A 21,711-nucleotide genomic window follows, 5' to 3' on the forward strand; every position below is an offset into this window, starting at 1 on the left:
TTCCTATATGTTGACTGCATCATCCCAGGGCACCTCTGCACAGAGTTTGGGAACTGTGGCCATAACCAAAGATTTTGACACTGAACTCAGAAAAAGCAAAGCACCTTTACTGAATGGTGTCTAAGTCTAAATGCTGTGAATGCATTATACCTACAATGCGACAGGTGTTTTTAAGATCAGTCTGGACTGGAAGGATGCCTTCCTACTAGCAGAATTTCCTAAAGTAAAATTCCTTTTCTCACACAGGTAGCTTTATGGGAATAAACTGCTGCCCTTATTCAACAAGGGTTTATTTAACACATACTATGTGCCCTACCTGGTTCTGGGTACCTGGGGTACAGTGGCAGACAAAACAGATAAAGATCCTGCCCTCATGGAGCCTACAGTCTATCCCCCTGTTTTCAACACACAGAAGAGTGTGGTGTATCGCAGACTTAGGATTCTTTTGTCAAACAACATGAGAAAATTATAAAAGGACTTTCATCTCCTCTAAAGTTCTGTTTAATGGCTTATTTTCAAAGATTAGGTTTCTGTAGGAAACAGGCATACTTAAGATATTTAGAACCCAATCAGTGACTGCAACTAGAGGGAATTATTCTATATTAATGAAAATCAATGATCTATGAATGCTATAATAATGAAGACTCATGATATATGAATGTAGTGTGGATGAGGAAGCAGTTCCTGTTAAGAGGCTGATTATAATTAGAGTTTTGATATAAAATTGAATTGGAATAATGATTGTGATAAGCCATCCTCGCCTTTATTTCTTCTCAGGAAATGTTTATTGGTACATATTTTGGAACATGAAATGTTTTATAGTGTTCTTTAATTTCATTCATGGCATACAAGAAATGGCACATGGCTTTTCCTATCTTGCAGCCTTGGATAGAGGAGCTCACTTCCAAACATATATGAAAAGGAAGAGAGTTGCTTCATTTTATCTAAGTAATGAGAGTGATTTTGGGGATCTGCTATTCAGTGGGAAAACGGCTTTTCCCTGTATCTTTTGGAGAAATACGAGAAGCTGGGGCCTTTACATCATATTCTGACTGAGCCAGCTTTCTCCCAACCTGTTTTCCTCCAAATCAACGATAAATTAATAAATAAATCACCACAAATAAAATCTTCTGCAATTTAAGACCTGGTTATGGTGCCACACATCCCCTAAGCAGTGTTTTCTCCACTTTGCACTAAAACAAGTTAGCATGAAATGTGGCCTATATGTAAGTTGTAAAATAAAAATGTTTTCCCTCTGCATCAAGGAGTGTATATCCACTAGTATAAAACAAATCACCGTAATCTGCAACTGACAAATAACCATTCCTAAGATCTTGATTTATAGCCTTCTAAGTCTTTATATAGTTTTAAATATGTGGGTGTGTATAATTTAATAAGTAATTTGGTTTACACCCTACATATAAACACATCTTTGATTTACATTATATCCTAAGCATTTCTCCAGGTCACTAAATATTAATTTTTTTTCTAAAATGTGTTTTTGATTGCTGCATTGTATTTCAGAATGTAGATGCCCACAATTTATGTAATCTCTCCCCAAATACGAACATCTCACTTGTTTTTAACCCTGTAAAGTTTAACAAAATCATTCAATATTTAAAATTAGCTATCATGAGTCATCTAGGAAAAAGTGAAAATCTACCCAGGTGATTGTGCCTGAAATTAACTAGTCCTTTTCTTCTTTTATTGATCATGTTGGTTGAGCATGTACCATCTAGACAAGAGGCCCTGTCCTCTGGGAGAGATGCATAGAGAGATACGCTTTGAGCCTTGCCTTTGCCTGGTTTGCAGGAATTGAGGCATTTACCTGCAGAAGAGACTGGAAGACTGAGTTGTCCATCCACACTGACAGCTGTCTCCTCAGCCAGGCTGCTGAAAGGCCTAGGCACATTTAACTGTCAATAGCATTTGCAAAAACAAAACGCCCCCCCCCAACCCCCGCCCTCAAACAGTGATACTTGCTGGAGGATTCCTACTGTTAGTAATTTGATTTAGGGTGGGACAAAAAGAGAAAAAGGAAAGGCAGATGATCATAGGCACTGGGAATTGGAAAAAATTGTTTTAGGGAAAATGCATATTTCCAAATAATCCCTTCTGAGAACAGATGTTGAAGCCCAGGAAAAGTGTTCTGACTGTTTATTTGGCCTATTGCTCCCTCAGCATCATTGGAAACTAGGTGGCATTAAACTATGGTGCTGGTCTTTGACTCAAAAGATCTGGCCTTTGCCTTTGTCTTTGCCACTTATTAGAGGACCCTGTGATAGCTGACTTATCTCCCTGAACTTAAAGCTACCTTATTGGTCGAACAGGATTTGGGGGCAGCTTAAAGAAGAAAATACATGGAACAGACAGAATGGAATAAACTGCATAATGTCAAACAAACCTGAAGAATTAGTATTATGGATAAGAACACCTTAGGTGAGAAAGCCACATACTTTGGAAGAAGTAAATTCCAGAAAATATTTCAATAGCCTCCAAGTCCTTTGTGAGGATGGACTAAGTTTTGTTAGTCCTAAAGCCTAGAAAGCATCAGGAATGAATGAAAGAGGTAGAAAGGAAACGACAGGGGAGGAAGGAAGAGGAGAGTAACGGAGGAGAGAGAGAAGGGGATGCCAATGAAAGCTGCACATTTGGGGGTGAAGAGCACCCTGTGCCGTGACCCAGAAGGCAGACAGGCAGGTAAGAATACCATTGCCTGCTGACTGTGTTATCCTCTTTTCTGGCTAAGGATACCCACATGGTGATCTGACAAGTAAAGCTTTGAGATCTATTGATAAATTCTGTTTGGTTGGTTGAGAAAGTACCTGCTCTAATCTCCCAAGCAGTTATTTCCAAAATTTTTGCTAATTGCTTTCTCCTGTATGATGTGAAATCGGGTGTGACCCCAGAAGTTAGAATGACGAACTCATTCCTGTTTGGCTGGAATCGTCCCTGTTTTAGCACTGGGAGTGCCACGTCCTGGGAACCTTCTCAGTTCCTGGCAAACTGGGATGGTTGGTACCATGCCAGAAACTTGGAGTGAGGGTTTAGATGCCGTGTTAAATGAATCCAAGTAAATGGCTTCCTGTTTAAAAGTAAAATTTCCAGGATGATGTGCATAATTTGAACTCTCTAAAATGTACAGAAATAGGCCACCTTGGCAAACAGACAGAAGTTGGTTACAATACTAACTTCCGTTATATCCAATTGAAACCAAAAGACAGAGGAAGACTGGGCTGTGTGTCTCCACTTTGACAGGTTGCCTTTCTATAATTTAGGCTTCACCTCCCCACCCCCACTCAGAATCTTGCCAGTGATTCTCTAATACTTATATTTATATTGACTGGTACAGCACTCAAGCCCTAAATGATACAATTTAGAAGAGATAAGAAAACTCTTGGTCACCAGTACTTTATTCACTTCTAATACAAAGAGGATCCATCCATCCATTCATTTATTTAGCAAAAGGCATGGGATATACATTGCGCGAGTGCCATCAGGCAAGGTGCCGACTTATGGAGAGTCTGGTCGTATACAATGTTACGTTACAGAGTGAGGAGGTGTGCTGAGAGAGGTGCACACAGGGTGCTCTGAAAATACTTTTGTCCTTAGATCACCTGTGGTTATTCTACCAGGATAAAAGCAAACATAGGAGAGAGATAGTATTCCAAACTATTACTCAGGACAACTTAGCCAACAGTCTGCAAATAGCTACTGAGAACTTGCTCTTTGACAAACATTATGCAAGACATAAAGGGGGTATTGAAAATGGCTTTCATGTCTGGTGGTTCTTAGAAATCAAGTTTTGGAGACTGAGTTGTTTCAGTTGTCTCAAGCATTAGAACAAGTTGAGTTTATTTTAGTTACTCTGAACTGGCTACAGATCCTGATCTTCTGTTCAAAATACTGGGGGCTGAATGTGTTATGAGAGTAAGACTTTAACTATGTAATTAGGTCCATATACTATATATTATGTTTTAGCAGATCTAAGCACTCTATACTTAGAGACATTAATCATTCTATTGCAACATGTATGTATGTTTATATAAGTGATTATATATATATCATATATCGCGTATATTTATTTTTAAATTTACATTTATATTATATATATAAATATATAAATTTATATGAAAATATATATTTATATAAAGATGACAAATAACCTCTTCTGAATTCTTGTCATGTCTTAATAAAAAATGAATCATGGAGAAAAATTTGAACTTTAGAGGTTTTTTATTTTTTCTGAGTAGAAACAAGGGACTACAGACCTGTATTGGAGAATACGGCACACACCAAAGTGTCCATTATTGATGTATAAGTGTTATGATCTAATTTCCCTTAGCCATGCACACACACGAGCGTGCACGCACAACTAAGATTATAAGGCGCTGTTTAAGAAATGTCCAATGAATTGTGTGGTTAGTAAGTGCTTTGAGTTTAGAGAAGGGAGAGCCACTTACTTGGGTTTCCAAGGCCTCACAGAGCAGAGGGAACCGAACAGCACCCTGCAAGGCAGTGGTTAGCCAGGAGGAGAGGAATGGTGGCCCAGGCTGGGGGGACTGCCAAAGTTAGGCGGTGCTGTGTCTCAGCAACTCAATGTATATATGAGTTTCTGCTTGGGACAAGGGATCGGAATTGTTATTTAATTTTTGTAATATAAATGTATAACATTAGCTGCTATTTTGGAGAAACTTTTATATCTTGGCGAAATGGAGAAATTGATTAGGGGTTTAAAAAATGCCAAGTAATTATTATTTCCTTCTTCCTCATAGATAAAGATGTGGCATTTCAGTTACTGCCTACAAAATAATTGGCTTTATTGCTGTGGGATGTAGTATGTGACTTTCTTTTATGTGAAGATCTAGGAAGACTATTGTGTAGTCACTTTCAAACAAAATTTGGCAATATTTGTGTTAGTGATTCTCAACATTGGCTGTACTTTGGAAGCATGGATCAAGGTGGTGTGGGAAGGGGACATTAAAGCCTCCTGCTTCCTGGCTCCTACCCAGAGATTCAGATATAATTGAACAGAATTGGTCTGGGGAACAGTCCGGACACAGAGATTTTTAAAGCTCTTGCTGAGTCTAATACTCGCCCGAGGTTGAAAACTACTGGTTTTGATGAATGAACTGTTGGTTTTAAGTTGTACATAGAGGAGGTGAAGTCAGTATTTAGCTACATATTTTTGCAATTAGAATAAAAACATAAAGCATGAAATTTAAATAAAAATGAACTATACATCAACTAAAGTGTTTTGTTATAAACATGTTTTCAAGCCAAACCATAATCTTTACCCTATTTGTATTCATTTTATTAGAATAACATACTTTTGCCAAAGAACTATGGATGTTATGGTCCATGCTCACACATAGATTTAGCATTATGATCTGGAAACTGCTCTCTTCCCATATAACCTCGCTATTTGGCATTCAGTCAAAGCCATAAAAGAGAAAGAGCAAGCTTGTACAATTTTGTTCCATCTGCACACTATGGGCTTTAAAGAGATGGTGACCCTGAATTTTAACCTTGTGGAAACCAGAGACATCAGAGATTTGCCAAAGGTGACACAGCTCAGGGGGTGATGGAATCCAATCCAACCTTGATTTCTGACTTTGATCCCACACGGTTTCCACTCTCTCACGCTGCTGCCTTTTCTTGCCTTTACAGGAAATATAAACTGGGTTGGGATTGGTGAGGACAGTTGGTAATAGGAGCATAAGAAAAATTAAACTTTGCAGCGGTACACCAGGTAGTGGAATTATTAAGGAGGAGAAGCTATAATACAGATGCAGCGTTAACCTACTTTCTTGTGTGAGAGATAAGATTATCTTATTTGATGGACATTCTGTTGTGCATCACTCCTGCTGGAAAGTGGTATAAGAGGTATCAATAGATAAAATTGGCTCAGATGTTTTTAGGGCCCAGTTTAGAGAAAAGTGAGTTATGCTTTAAGAATCAATGTTCATTCTGATCGCAAGCATTTGATATGTTTTCCTTGCCATAAAAAAAAAAACAATAGATAGATATAAATCCTCAGAAATTGATAGGGTTGCAGGAAACTTTGGAAGCAAGATCCAATTTCCTTCTGAAAAGTGTGTAGAAGTCCTTTTACATACAGGTCAACTGAGTATTTGTAGCTTTTATTAGCATTTCTAAGTCACAACAGAATGATACTGGGTAACAGCTGGTGTGGTATGGCCCACTTTTCAGCTTTATTTTCACATGGTGATATATGACTGATCTGGTAATGAGGCCTTTAAGAGACATCCTATTTCTCTAAGTCCCTATAGAAATAATACCATTAAGTTTCATCCAAGCTAGCTAAAACTTCCCCATCTGGTGAAATCTCTGGGTTGAGAAGAAAAGACTTTTTCAAGATTTTGCCACAATACAGTCATTCCTTGAATCAAAATGTTATTTAGCAAGTATTTATTTGCATGTTTGTTATTTAATCTGAAAAAAAAAGCCCACACGAAACTGATTTGAAAGGTTGGGGAGCTGATTAAGTATTACTTACTATTGAGGTTCCAGATTTTAGCTTTTCTTTGGAATGGCCCTAATGTTCTTGGTTTTTCCAAGTCTACTCTATATTACAGGAGCAAAGAATGAACAGAAGGTACTGCTATATTGCATTATGACTAATGGGGCACATGAGAATTTAAATTTCTTTTTCTTCTGTAAAATATTTGGATTAGAACCTTTTTCCAAATTTAAATTAAATCCTATGTAAAACAAAGATGACTGAGGTCTAGAAAAGTATCTAAATTTGCTTATTATAAAATTGCTTATTAAGAAGTATAAAAAGAGTCTTTAGAGGTATTGTGAGGAACATTGACCTTGGAAATTAAGGATTTGATTTGGAGTCTTGCCTTCCCCATAACTAGAAATGTCACTGTCAGTGAATCATGTGGCTTGTGCGAGGTCCATCAGGTGAGAAATGGGATAGTAATTCAAGTCATAGCTATTGGGAGGATGAAAGCACATTGTATGTTGTAGTACAGAAGAAAGTTATTTTTACTTTCTGTTGGTAAACTCCTTCAAGTTAGGTTCTTTTTTTTTTTATTTCTGGACCAAAAATAACTGAAGGCTCACAATGGAATGTGTTAAGTTAATAGCTAGGGCTGTGCAATCTCAAGTGATATTATGCCTTTTCAGTTTAGATAAAGCAACATCTGCTCTATAGTGTTTGTCTTTTGGTCTTTTAAAACAATATTATACTTTCAACATCAATTTTAGCAGGTATGGATTGAAAATAACCCATCACAGTAAACAGAAGAAACTGACAATAAAATGAGCACGATTTTGTCAATTGGTACAGTCCTTGTAACTGAAAAGATCTACTTCTATCACTTGGGCAAGTCCTTTATGTATTGGTTATTTCTAGTTATAGCACACATGTCAAATTCATTCATTCAAAATCTTTGAAGCCATAACTGTTCAACGTTTCCTCCAAGTTTTGGCTTCGATTTAATGGATCCCTCCCTTACCTCCAAGAGTTTGTTTTTGAACATCTTTCTTTCTTCATAAGGGATGGTCTTCTGAACGGTCAGATTTAAGCATAACAATGTGAGAAATCTGATCTCAATAAATTAGGAATTTTCGGTTGTATCCCAGCTTCAAAAATGAAGGCTGGCAAAGATCATTTTCCTGCTTTCAGTCAACTCTGGAATTCGAGCTCTAGAATGAACATGAGACCCTTCCCCCTTCAGATATTGAAGACATGGGTACTCGTACTCAGTAATGGACTAACCGGGCCTGTGTGTCCCTCTGGTTGTTTTCCTTCACAGCAACACCCCTGAACTCACTGAAGCCTCCAAGGGTGGACGCTGCTCCAGTGGTCACATCTCCCTATCAAAGAAGAGATTCAGACAGATACTGTGGGCTCTGTGCAGCCTGGTTTAACAATCCTCTGATGGCCCAGCAACATTATGATGGCAAGAAACACAAAAAGAACGCAGCAAGAGTTGCTCTATTAGAACAGCTTGGGACAACTCTGGATATGGGGGAACTAAGAGGTAAGAGAAACTCCTTCAACTTCTGCCACAGAACTGGGCTTTCAGAGAAAGATTGTGTTTTCACAAATTGCATTGATTTCTAAGGAAAAATCTAGGCTCATCTAAAAGGAATAGAAGGCAAAGGAAATGAGTAGAAAACTAGCTTAACTTTTGTAATCTCTTTCGTTTCAAAGTCTTTGTTATTTCCATATTTTTATTGACTGTTTTTCAGATTGAAGCCAACCATATATGAAGCAGATTTTCTTCTTCTGCTTTATCTTTAACTCTCTTTGCTAATGACTGCTTTTGTAGATGAGCCGTATGAGAGAAGACGCTAAAAAGACCAAATAACATTATCTTATTAACTATTGTGTTTTATGAATCCAACCCAAACAAAGCAACCTGTTGACTCTATTTCATAGCTTAAAATAAGCCCAAGTTCCTTTAATAGAAATATCTAGGAGGCTGAGGTAAGACAGTTCTACGTGCCACCATATGGCCAATACCCAGCTTCCCCACTGCACTTTGGCAGATGTTTTCTCAAGTGATGGAAAATATGCAACATTTGAAATTCACATAGGGTTTCACAGAAGCTGCTGAGTGGAGACTTGGGAACCACAGGATGAGGATCATTCCTGCGGGTTCTTTAGGAAGACAGTTAACAATTCATGGCACTTAATAGCATATCATCAACAACTATTTAAGCATTTTTGATCACCTAAACATTTTTGATCAATTGATGTTGGCAGTGTAGAGGTAGGACAGAATCACATACAATACTTTTTTCTGAGACAATACATTTTCTCAGAAAAATAATTTTGCAAAGGGTGCTATTAATACTGTACTCCAAGTGCTATATGGGTTAGGTGAACATTGATGGGCTGGCCAAGAATCATTGTTCCTAATAGCTCTAAAAACAAAATTTGCAGTTCAATTTTGAGAATTTTGAGAATGCAATCTGCATTTAATCTGGGTTCTTTGTGTGGAACCTACAGTTCTCTCCCTAACTGGGCTATGAGCCTCCAAGAGAGATCACTGTAGTCAGGAAATGCCCTGGTACAATTCCAGAGCAGATAAGTAGTGGGACTGAAGATCACGCTGTGTGAGCATAAAGAGGGCTGAGGGCGGGTCACTTCTGATTTTGTTGGTTGAGGAAGACTTCACCCAGGAAAGGGATTTGAGTGGGAAGTGGAAATATGGGTAGAATTGCAGCAGGCTTTCCATGTGAGCAGATACCTATATGTATAGGCAAAGAGACAGGAAAACATAAGCTGTAGCTGGCAAATAAACACGTCATCATGGAAGGATCCTCTAATGCTGTATAGATTTAGGATTGGAGGTCCATTAGTACATCTATAAAGCTTGATCAGAGATGGATTTTTCCAAGATATGTAATTAAGAATGGCAAACAAGAACAAAAATGAAAAACACTTTATGTGGGGTGTGTTTTTAGCTATAGAAAAACAACATGGGGCTTCGTGTTTCAGAATGTTGGATAATTTCATCTCAGAGGCTTTTGAATTGTTGGTGTGCTAATGCCTTTTGGGGGGGGTATTTCTTGTATCCTCAGTCTATGTCTTGTTAAAAAAATACAGAGTCTCTTCATAGCTGAAGGCCTTCCCGAAACTCACTGTTACTGGCAGATAACAAGTTGGCTCAGTGACTCCTTCACAGCAGGGCACTGAAGGAGAAAAATAGGGCTTTATTTATGTTTTGTGCCAGATATTATGACTTGTAGAAGAATTATTTCTAGAGCACATTCTTCTTGTCTATTTTGAATTATCAGTGCTGCATCTTTTATGTACAACCACATCTTAATGACTTGGGCGTCTGAATTCTGTAACATTTGAGCAGCTTGTCTTTTATACAGAAGACAAAAAGGGCTGCTCTTTGACTTGATAACTCACTGTGACTATGACTCAGTAGCACATGAGAGGAGATTAGCTTTGAATACAGTGTCCTTGAAACGAACCTTTCCACCCACCCCAGGTGACATCTTGATATATGTTTATTCAGACGTTAAATATTGCAAAAGCTTGGAGAATAAAGCATTGATGATAAACCATCACTTTCAAACACATGCATGCACACATGCACACACTCCAAACCCCTATTTCTGGAATACTGCCAATGCACTATCAATCAATTACTAAGGACAAAGCTACTAATTAGTAAATATAGGTATACCCATAGCTTTTTTAAAAGTGGTGTGATACAGCTAGCGCACAATATGGCAGTGTTTCAAGCTTTCTCTCTTTCATAGAACTTCTCAGTTTTTAAAACACTAAAACATTGACTTATTTATTAGGGTTTTCCTGATTTTCTGTCTTCCTCCCTACTCCTATAGATTGTTAGCAACTTGAAAGCAGGCATTTATGTCTGTTTTGCTCAGTGATGTATTCAAAATGCCTGGAATGATGACAGACACTTAGTAAGTTCTCAATCATTGCTGAATAAATAGAGGTAGCAAAAACTTAAAAAAATCACCTAAAAGCCTACATTCTTAATCATTTTTACTTCTTTTTTAAAATGGGTTTTTAATTTATTTTGTGAAAGAGAATACAAGAGAGCAGGGGAGGGGTGGAGAGAGAGAAAAAAAGAGAGGGAGAGAGAGAGAGAGAGAGAGAGAGAGAGAGAGAGAGAGAGAGTGAGAATCACAAGCAGTCTCCACACTGTCAGCACAGAGACCAATGCGGGGCTTGAACTCAAGAACTGCAAGGTTGTGACCTGAACCTAAATCAAGAGTCAGATCTTAACCAACTGAGCTACCCAGACACCCCAATAATCACTTTTACTTCTAAAAGGATCCTGACTGAATAAATTTTACAAGAAATTATTTATGATTTTTTTCTTCTAATTTTTAAAAATTTCACAGTATATTTTATATATACACAGTATTTATATAAAATATACCATGAAATGCAGGTATATACTATATCTTCTTTTCCTCACAAAATGATCTTGGCACCGTTATTGAAAATCTATTGATTGTGTGTGAGTCTCTCTGTATCTGAGCTATTGTGTTCCATTGATTTGTTTTTCTTTATGCCAGTATCACACTGTATTGATTCTTTTAGCATTATGAAAGTCTTGAAACCAGGTAATTCAAGCTTTCCAACTTTGTTTGTCTTTCTCAATATTGCTTGGCTGTTCTAAATCATTTGCTTTGCTACATAAATTTCAAAATCAGCTTTTCAATTTCTACACAGAAAGCTTATTGGAATATTGAATGGGACTGAATTTAATCTATAGATCAATTTGGGGATATTTGTTTAATTTCTTCACAATATTGAGTCTTCCAATCCATGAACATCTATACCTATTTTTTTATGATTGTTTCAAGTTCTGTCAGCAACAGTCTATAGTTTTCAGTGTTAAAGGGTTAGCACATTATTTTAAAATTTTTCCTCAAGTCTTTTCTGTTAACACTTAATATAAATTATTTTTTGAAATTTTATTTTTATGTGTTGATTACTGATATAGAAAATGTAGTTGATTTTTCTACATTGATCTTGATTCCTGTAACCTACACGTAACTTTCCACCCATTATTTGTATATAATTTAATAGCACAGAAAATTACACCTTTTTTAATTTTTGGTATTCACACTATTTAGCCATTGAAAACTATAGAAGTGTGTTAGAATTCTTGCCTTCCTTTGCTTCAGGTAGGAAATCAAATTTTAAAAAAGAAAATTATTTTCATACATTAAGAAAGAATTTTAAACAGAATTGGCCTAAATGGTTATTAGTATGCATAACCTGGTTACTAACTCAACTTTAAAGTTATTTGTTTCAGAAAACAGATGTCTCTACTTCCAAGTTTTAACTTAAGAACAATAGTCATCTTTTTCTGAATATGGAGTCCAATGTAAAAAACAAAAGAAGTCACTGAATTATGAAATTATAAAATTCAAAGATCACAAAATACTTCAGAGGATTTTATAGTTTAAATTCTTCTTGCTAGCATAAAACACAGATATTAGGTAGTTTCTTATTTGGAAATAGTGGACAGCAAAAACTATGAAGTTATAGTTAGGTGGACATAGAATATACATTTTGCAGATCTCTATCATTTATTCTTTTAAAAGTTGTAGACTGGAAAAACGCAGTTATTTCAGTGTCTCAGAGGAAACTAGAAATCTGGTGTGATTCTCCTCCGAAGACACAGAGCAAAGGAACTCATTTGAAAATTTAATAATGTTTCTGAGCATTATGAGCAGATAGTATTGGGAAGGACATCAAACATCATCAAATTATACTCTTTTGTGTGTGTATTGTTTTAATAGAGCAGCGTTCAGAGAAGTGACTTGACTGTTTCCCTTCTAAGTTATGGCTAGACCCACAACTCCCGATTCTGTGCACACCAATTTCTAGTGACTCATCATTGACTAACTAGAACTCTTAATAATTAACTTAAAAAAACATTTGAGTTTGGGGGCTTATCTATTTTTAAATGCATAAAACTTGCTTAGAACTCAAGTACAGAATGGGCACTGTCAACTCTCAGGTTTCTGGGAATGAATCACTTACAAAATGCCTTATATAGCTTTAATAAAGGAGTTTTCCCCACATTCAGAACACTATCTCAGCTGGAGTGAATATAGAAAGGCAAAGAAATCATATTTACTATTCACAGGGGCCTGGTATTGGAAAGCAAAGTTCTGTGAAGAGAAAACATACTCCCAGAGAGGTCACTAGAATTTATTACTCTCTCTATAATGCAGCTTCTGCCTTTATTAGTGGGAATGGAGATTAATTTCCAAGGGATACAAGAAGCTTATATATGACTTCAAAGCATTAAAGTAGTACGTGAATCCGAAAGAGCAGACCTACCTCAAAATAAGCAGACCACTGGAGTGAGAGACTTTTACTCTTTGAGTTACTTCTGCTGTGGTCTTTTGGGTGATAATGGGTTGTCTGTCTCAGATTTTGTCCCACTTAATCTTCCTTTGGCTTTTGCTCATAGCTCAGATAATAGATAGCCTAGCCACCTCATTCAGTGGCACTCCTCTACCTTCAGTTACCTAAGATACCTGTGCAGGGGGACTTGGGTACTGGGTCTGCTCCAAAGTCTGTTCCAGTGGAAAGAAAGGCATGCTAGGTAAATAAATAAATAAATAAATAAATAAATAAATAAATAAATAGTTTTCAAAGGCAACCAGTACAACTATTGCCATTGTAAAAATTATCTCAAAGTATAAAGGCCTAAATCAGCAATAAATTTTTATTCTATCTCTCTGTTTCTGTGGGGGGACTTTAGGAGTGGCTTGGCTGGGTGATTCCAGAAAATGTAAAAAGTTGAATGAAAGAAGAAAGAAAAGGTGACTCACTCATATGTTTGCAGGAGGCCTCAGTTTTTCTCCTTGTGGTCCTTTCCCAGTGTTTAACATACTTCTGTTATGGTGGCTGGCTTCCCACAGAGTGAGCCCTTCCTGAAACAGATCAGGTGGAATGCTTGAGGGTCACATAGCATCACCTGCAACACATTCTGTTATGACATTCTGTCATTTTTTTAAAAAAACTAAAATCTAACAGAGATTTCTGCCTATCCTCATGAGAACCAAACCAACAGCAAATAGTCTGTCTGTGATCCTCTGCCCAAGGTCTGGGTCTGGCCTGATGGGTGTCATGGCCAGATATCTGAGGTTTGCTTGAGAATATCCATATTAGTTTTAAACAATCCTTTTTTCATCCAACAACCATAATCCCTTTGTGCTTGGCCAATCCAATATGCCTAAGGGATTCCAAAGATTTGGGGACCAAATTAATTGGAGTTAACAACTTGATTGTAGGCTCCCAATCCCCACGTGAGTTCATAGAAACAGAAGTTCCAATCAGATGATGAGGTCAAGTTTTTAGGAACAAAAAGCTTGTTATATGTTATTGCTTGGTTTCCTCTCTGACTCATTCACTCATTTATTTATTCATTTTTTGATTTATCTACTAATATTGAACTCCTACCTAATACCAGGCACAGAGTGTTGGAGATACTACAGTGAATGAAAGAAAAAGGTCCTTTTCTTGGGAAGAAGACAGAAAGTAAAGAAGCAAAACATTTTTACCCTATGGCAAATGCTAAAGGGAAAAAAAGTGGGGCGATATAATAAATAATGAAATAGGAGATAGGTTCTTTAATGGGATGGTTAGTGACAGCCTTTCAGAGAAGCTGACATATTGAACTGTGACCTGACTGAGGGGGAGGATCCAGACATGAAGCACCTGCTCATTCTTTGCAGAGGTACTAGCAAGTGCAAAGGGCCCTGTGTAGGGGCAAAGGGTGTGGCACATCTGAGGACTGATGGCAGGCAGAGTGCCTGAAGCTACTAAGAAGGGTAAACAGTGAGATTGGATTTAGCTAGAGTCACACTGTGCAGATCTTAATAGGTCATTGAGAGGCTTTGATTTATTCTAAATGCACAGAGGGGTTTGCAGCTCCTCTTGCTTGTGAAGCCACATGCTCTACTTTTTCTCTCCTGAAGGGCTTGGTTCATTTCCACTCTAGGTCACCTCTCTTCCCTCTAAGACCTGCTGGTGTTGCTCCTATCATTCCTGCAAATACACCCTTTACATATTTCCTTTGTTCAAGGAGGCATTTCTCATGCTACTAGCAGAGTTTTAGGGTGGCAAACTTTCTGGTAAGAGATGCATCATTCATTCATGGTTTTCAGGGTTCAAAAACAAAACACAATCCTGGAGTCCCTTTAATGTTTATAGGTAAGAAGAACTGACATGGGTTCCCTTCATGGTTTCTTTCATGGCTGTGGGTGAGTGAGTGCTTTGGAGAAGAGAAGTGTCTTAACGGTCATTGAGTTGAGGAGGAAACTAAGCTCAGGAGCAGCATTTTGGCCACTGCAGGGTAGCTGGGGTGTTAAATGGGAATGTGTTAGGTGCCTTTGACCATGTGAGGGGCAATTTATTCATGAGAAGATGGACGTAACAAGTATCCACTGATGTCTTCATTTTAGAGCAGAGGCTTCTGGTCACTGATTAAGCCTTGTCTAATTGGGCAAGTAGAAGAGCCAGACTGCTCAAGTAAGGAGAGGTGAAGGTGACAGTGGGAATGGAGCAGTGGAGCCACTAGAATTTGAGATCAGTAGAGTAAGGTGGGTCTTGAAAGACAACTAAAAGATATTCAGTTTGGGCGGCTGAAGGGGACAAAGTCACAGGCTGAGGACAGAGCTATGAAAAAGCATGGCAGCAAAGGTTGTGGGGTCCCTTTGAGGAGAGGTATGGTGTGGCTGGAACTTCAGGACAGGTTTGGGAATAATGAGACAAGTAGCTAGAGAAAGAGAGTCAGATCATGGTAGGAGTTGAATGCTTTCACCTAACCCTGAAGGCTGTGGGAGTGATTTCAAGATTTTTGGCAGGACATTTGTATTTCTGAAAGGAGTCTCTATAGACAGCAGTGTGGAGGGTGGAATAGAAGGGAACTAGACAGAAGACGGGGAGATATATTGGAAGGCTATTAATTACTCCTGTGAGAAATTATGCTAACTTGAATTAAACAAAATACTAACAGTGAGCATAACAGAACAAAATGAGAAAAAAAATGGATGTGAGTTCAGCGGAATTTGGTGGACAGTTGGTCCTTCACAGCCCCTGACAGCTGCCCCTTTGGCATAGACACAGGACCTGTCCGTGATTTACTCTTAAACTTGCCATGCCACATGCTAGATACTGTGAGAGCCTTCTTCTGAAGTGTGAATCCAAGCACTGAGCACTGGGTGTTATCAGTCCTGATAATTTTCACCCAGTTTTGGTCTTGTCAAAATTTCTTGAGGGCAGGGAGGTCCATGTCTTATTCTTTGCCTTACTGACAGAATCTAAAACAATATATTGTTGATAGAAGGTCCTGCATGAATATCCAGGGATTTGAATGGTCTTACCTGGTTAACCAAGTTAAAGACTACGTTCCATATTTTCCAATTTCTAAGTACAATGAGAATTATGGGTCTCAAATTGATGGTTGAATATTTCACAGTGCTGAGTATTTGATAAAAAAAATTACCATGTTAAGTGAGGTGCATTTTTATTGCATTTAATAAGTTCAAACAAAAACTTTAGTTCATTCCTTGTACTAATATTTTCAGTCTCTGAAAACTGTATGTATTTTAGCTAGTTAAGAATCAGCAGAAAATAGGACCTTTAAGCAGATATGATAATTACAGAACACAATTCTAAATTGAATGGTAGGGGAAGAGGTGCCAGAAGAAAATACTCAGCTTAGATTACACCTGGTTATTTTTGCATTATTATTTTTAATGTGTTTTGACACTTCAGCTGTTGCATATAGATTCATTTTGATCTTCAGAGCCCACATTTTGGGTTAGATAATTAAACTGCTTAAATGGCTCATGTTCCTGTCATGTTATTGAATTGGGAAAATAGTGTGATGTAGAAGAGATCATTTTCATTTATTCATTCATTCATTCATTCATTCATTCATTCACAGTTACTAAATGTCTATTATGTGCTGGCTTTGTGCCTGAAATTATCCAGAATATTGAAATGTCTGACTCATCTTCTAAATCTCAAGGGTTTAGAGTCTGAAGAAGGGGAGGAGAGCAAGCTAATACCTTTATGGAAGTAAATATAACACAAAATGTGAAAAAGAAATGAGAGCTTAGGAGTTACCTCATCCCAATGCTTAGGGATTTGAAAATCAAGCAGAAATGATTTCCAACTTGGAGTTAACATCAGGCATGTGGAAATCGGTGACAAGATTCTTTATAGCCAAGAGATCAACATGACCAAAGGCACGGAGAGGTGGGGAAAATGTGAGCAAAATTAGCAATCAAGTTCAGTGAGTATAAAGTGTAAGTGAGATAAAGCTGGGAAGACAGATCAAAACCAAATTATAAATAGCCTTGCCTTGCATGTCAGGCAAACCTGAACTTTTTTTGATAGCCACAAACTTCTTTTTTTTTTAAGTAGGGAAATGGCTGGTTTCATGTGTGCTTTAGGGGGGTTACTGTGTGATGGACTGGAGTGGGGAGATTCAAGAGGCCAGGAAACCAGATGGACTAATGCAGAGGCCTGTGTGAAGGCCTGGAGAGGACTGGAGGGTGGGGGGGGAAGGAGGGCAGTAAAAGATATATTTCTCTCTGTAGCAGTCAGCATGCTCTTCCCCTCAACAAAATTCAAGACAGCAGGAGCATTAGAATTCTGAAAGACACCTTGGCAAGGCCTTGGGAACACTAATAGGAAAAAATATAAATTTAATGAGTAATATGAGTAATAACTTAAATTTGTGCTCAATCTCAAATCCAACAAGGAATGTGGTCAAACATTCACAGTAGTCTATTCACATCCTGTAGGGCAATTCTTTCTTCAGCTGAGACAGACTCTTACCCATTACTGTTATTAATGAAACTAATAAATGGAACACTGTCTAAATAAGCTTGGTTAACTCTTTATCATCACTGACTATCATCACAGGTTTCAAAAAAGATGAGCTTGGCTTTTAAAATGGAATCATTCCGCCTCCATTTATGCATTGTGGGCACACTCATTAAATAGAAAACTATGTACCAACTTGGATTTCTAATTTCAGAGTTGGCTAATACATTAGAAACAGCCTCAGACTTGATGCATGGAACCAGTGTCCTTGGCTGTGAGATGTTGAATGAGAAAAGGACAAAAGCAACATCAAAACACACCCACCAAAATCCAAGTCACTTAACTGATCCATAGGTGCCAATTTGGGCTACATTGAGGAAGCTGACAGTATTATGTGAAGTTATTTTTCTTTCTCAGTAACTTAAGGTCCTTTTTCAGTATTGACTGAAGGTCTCTACTATTTAGTTTAAGCTCAAAAACTAGGGTAGTATTTTGTGAGGGCTCAGCACAATGTTTTCCTAAGGTTCTAGGGATGTGTATCTGTTACGCTGGCTCTTAATAGCTGTGGGCTTTGTTAGTAGCATGCATTCATTTGACAAAAGGAGGGATGTTTGTGAAAAGATGCAAAATCAGGAGAAACCTGTCCTTCAACAAACAGGAAACTATTTTGTTTGTTTCTAAAATCATAGCTTTGACTCCATGCAAAAAAGTGGTCCTAAGTCTTTTATTTTAAAGGTGCTACAGATAGACTGAATTTTTCTGCAGTAGATGGGATTCTATAAAGTTGGTTATAAGTTGATATTAAAACAAATGAAATAAATGTCAGGTTTACTCAAAGTAGAACCTACCTATTGGTGTTTTTGTTCACTATCTTATTTTGACTAATTTTTAAGGAGCACTTATCATGTGATAGACATTTTGATAAACACTGGAATATAAAGGTGACATTGTCCTGGAACGTGAAAGAAGACATTCTTCTGTCTTCAAGAAGTCTACAACATGGCAAATGCTGTGGCCAGTGAAATATTGCAAAAAGCTTTCTATTTGAAGGGTTTTGGTGTATCTTCTGTATGTAAATTAATAGTTCATGAAAAAGAAAGAAACAGATAAAAGTGTAGTCCATTCTATACTTTCAATCTATTTTTCAAAGAGATTCTGCTATTGACAATTATCATATCCTGTGACTATTTCTCCAAGAAAATGGAGATTTTATATTTGAGGTTGAAGTAAGGAAGGCATCAGCAGGCATCTTGATAAATTGTGTTTGGAACCTTTGTATGGCTGTATGCCCAGGACCAGAGCTGCTACATAAAATGGAGAAATTCAATCCTGTAGATGTTTTTTATAATGGAGTCACCTGTAAGAAAGATCTCTTTCTTTATTCACCCATTAGTCATTCAACAAATACTTACTAGATGATTATTATGTTATAGAAATCATGTTCAATGCTGGAGATACAATATTGAAGAAAGCATAGTCCTTGCCTTCAGGAAACTTTTATGCTAGTAGGAAATGCAAGCATTTTAATATTACTTAAAGATTGTGTTTAAAATCCCCAAACGATTTACATGTCTTTACTGAAAGAAATGGAAAATTTTCCTCTAAAATCTTGGAAAAACGTCTTTAACTAAAAAATATACAGCAATAAAACTAAAGATTTCTTTGGAAATATAGAAGCTGGTGGTGTGCTGCCATAAAAACGTTATTTACCAAAACAGATCTTTTATTTGGAAGGTGTGTATGATGCCTACATTAGTTAAGTGGGTTCTTAGACCTGAATAATGAACAAAAATATGCAATAATTTGAATTTGGAGTCTATTTTTACAAAGTATGACAAATAATGATACATTTACTGAAATAGCTAATGGACCAGTGAAGTGGTAGCATAGCTTTTCACAGATACCAGCTGGAAATCTGTTAAATGATTTGAAATGAGTTATCAAGCACTGCTGTTTTGTAAATAAGTCTTGATTTCCTTTGCCTTTACATGTGAAAGAGAGGCATCTATTGCTCAATATGAACCCTTTTGGGGGTAGCCATGGTTTCACAAAATCCTGGTGAATCATTAAGGTTCAGTACAGTGGACTCAGAGTCAGACACCCTGGAGGTGAGTCCCAAGTCCTGTTACCAAGTAGCTGTGAGATAGATCTTGATGAGTCACTTTACCTCTCTGGCTGGCCCTCACATTCCTCTCTATAAAATGAAGGTGTTGGGTTGGGTTATCCACAGTGTTTCTTCTCACATTGTCTCCTATTTAGTTTCCATCTGGGTCAGTGTGAACCACAGAGGAGCCCTTCCCTGTGAGTCTGCCTACTAGGGTTATGGATAGTTTCACCTCCAGGATAGGATTTGCTATATCAGATGGCCCAAGCCCAGTTTTAATGATGAACTGATCCTACCTTGGGACCATAAGAAAGAGTTTTATTTTGTCCCCTTTCTATTCCTTTGACCACCTATAGATTTCCACAGTCCAGGGACAATGTAAGAATTGATTCAGGTATGTGGTCATACCAAAAAGCTTTTGATTTCTGTTTAGCTTGAGTCTGAACAGACTGAATATTGACTTGTAGTCCTAAGCAAACAAACAGAGGAGACACTTGAAGTTATTCTCCTCATACCTGAGACTTACTGTTAATCCTCAAAGACAATGCCAACTTTATCTTTTTAACCATCCCTTTATCTGGTCTCTCTTCCATAGCCCTCTCTTAATTTCAAGTGCAAATCTGTAAGTTCCCTATTTTAGTTCTCAGACATAAAAGTTCTTCAGTGGAATCAGTGGTCATTGACCTCTGCAACATACATGCACACATACACACATGTACCCACACATATAAACATGATTGCTAATCATATATATTGTTTATAATTGTCTCTCACTGTCACCAAGTGTGGTTGTCATGTGAATGGAATTCACCATTGTTGCTACCCAGTCATGGAATCCACTATGGTAATAATGGAGTAACTCTTATCAGATTAACCCCTACTGAACATTATAAACTCTGGTCAAAACATTAAAATTGTTTGCTTTAAGGCAATGAGTAATATTCAAAAACAAGCAGAAACTTGAGGAAAGTGAATACTTGGAAGAAGGAAACAACATTGAATGGTTTTCCCAATTTTTATAGCTTTTAAACTCAGGGCTGACCCATGACAGCACCAAGCTATTTAGCTAAAACTCAGATAAAAACCCATAGTCTTGCTAGCTTTAAGAACAGAGGAAAGAGTGCCAAGTGGCCATACAACTGGGAAGTTGAGGGAAAATTCAAGAAAAGAGAAAGCTACAGAGGATATGGCTCAAAGTTAAGTATATACGCTTCCTAAACTTGTATCTGATACTTAAGCAACACATCCAGGATGCCGACTACAAACAGCCTAGCTAAGGCTAAAAGTACTGAGAAGAAAATTTAGCTGCTGTACCCTCCCAACACACACATTACTAAGGAGACAGAGTTAGGAGTATGAGTTCAGCTAAGTTCACTGCCTGCTTTAAAAATAAGACTCTTTGAAGAAATGTAACAAAATCTAGAGTTTACACAATGAATCATTTCATAATGTCCAGATATAGTATTAATATATGCATATGAAAAAATAGGAAAATGTAAACCATACTCAAAAGAAAATGCAATCAATGGAGATAATACTGCGATGATATGGATATGCTTGAAGATATAAAATAAAATATACTCACAGTGAGTTAGGAAACAGAAAATCTAATCAGTAATAGAAACAAAAAGAACCAAGTGAAAATTTTAGATCTGAAAAATAAAATAGTCAAAATTAAAAAAAAATCACTGGATGTGTTTATAATTAATTGGATTAATGAGTCAATGAACTTAAAGTTAGATCAATAGAAATTACCTGATCTAAAAAAATAAAAGAAAAAATATTTTAAAAACCATCATAACAGTGTGTGACAATGTCAAAAAGTAGAACATATGTGAAAAACAAAAACTTACATATTTAAGAAGCTCATGAACCCTAGGTGGGATAAATGTAAAGAAAACCACACTAGAATCATCATGCCATCATAGTCAAACTGCTGAAAACAAAATATAAGGAGAAAATCTTGAAAGCAGCCGGAGAAAAATTACACACTACAAAGAAAGCATCAACAATATGAATTACAGCTGATTTCTCATTCAAACAAAAAAATCAAATTCAGAAGTCAGTGAAACTCTTCAAAGTACTGAAACAAAAACAAACAAACCTGTAGACCGGTGAAAATATTCTCCAAGAATAAAGGTGTAATAAAGACATTTTCAAGTGAACAAAAACTGAAGAATTTTTGCCAGCAGATCTGCACAACAAGAAGTGCTAAAGAGTTCTTCAGGCTATCCAGAAATACCAGATGGAAAATCAGATCTTCACGAAG

The 21,711-nt window shown here is 37.2% G+C and overlaps 1 protein-coding gene across 1 annotated transcript in view; it reads left to right on the top strand.

Annotated features, from left to right (window-relative positions):
* ZMAT4 (zinc finger matrin-type 4) overlaps positions 1–21,711 on the top strand; it is a 261,297-nt gene that overhangs the window by 145,940 nt on the left and 93,646 nt on the right. The window contains exon 4 of the mRNA XM_042984740.1: positions 7,791–8,018. Coding sequence (XP_042840674.1) covers positions 7,791–8,018 — 228 coding nt within the window. The remainder of the gene's footprint in view (positions 1–7,790; positions 8,019–21,711) is intronic.

Source organism: Panthera tigris, chromosome B1 (genome assembly GCF_018350195.1).
Source record: "Panthera tigris isolate Pti1 chromosome B1, P.tigris_Pti1_mat1.1, whole genome shotgun sequence".
In the NCBI taxonomy this organism is placed as follows: domain Eukaryota; kingdom Metazoa; phylum Chordata; class Mammalia; order Carnivora; family Felidae; genus Panthera; species Panthera tigris.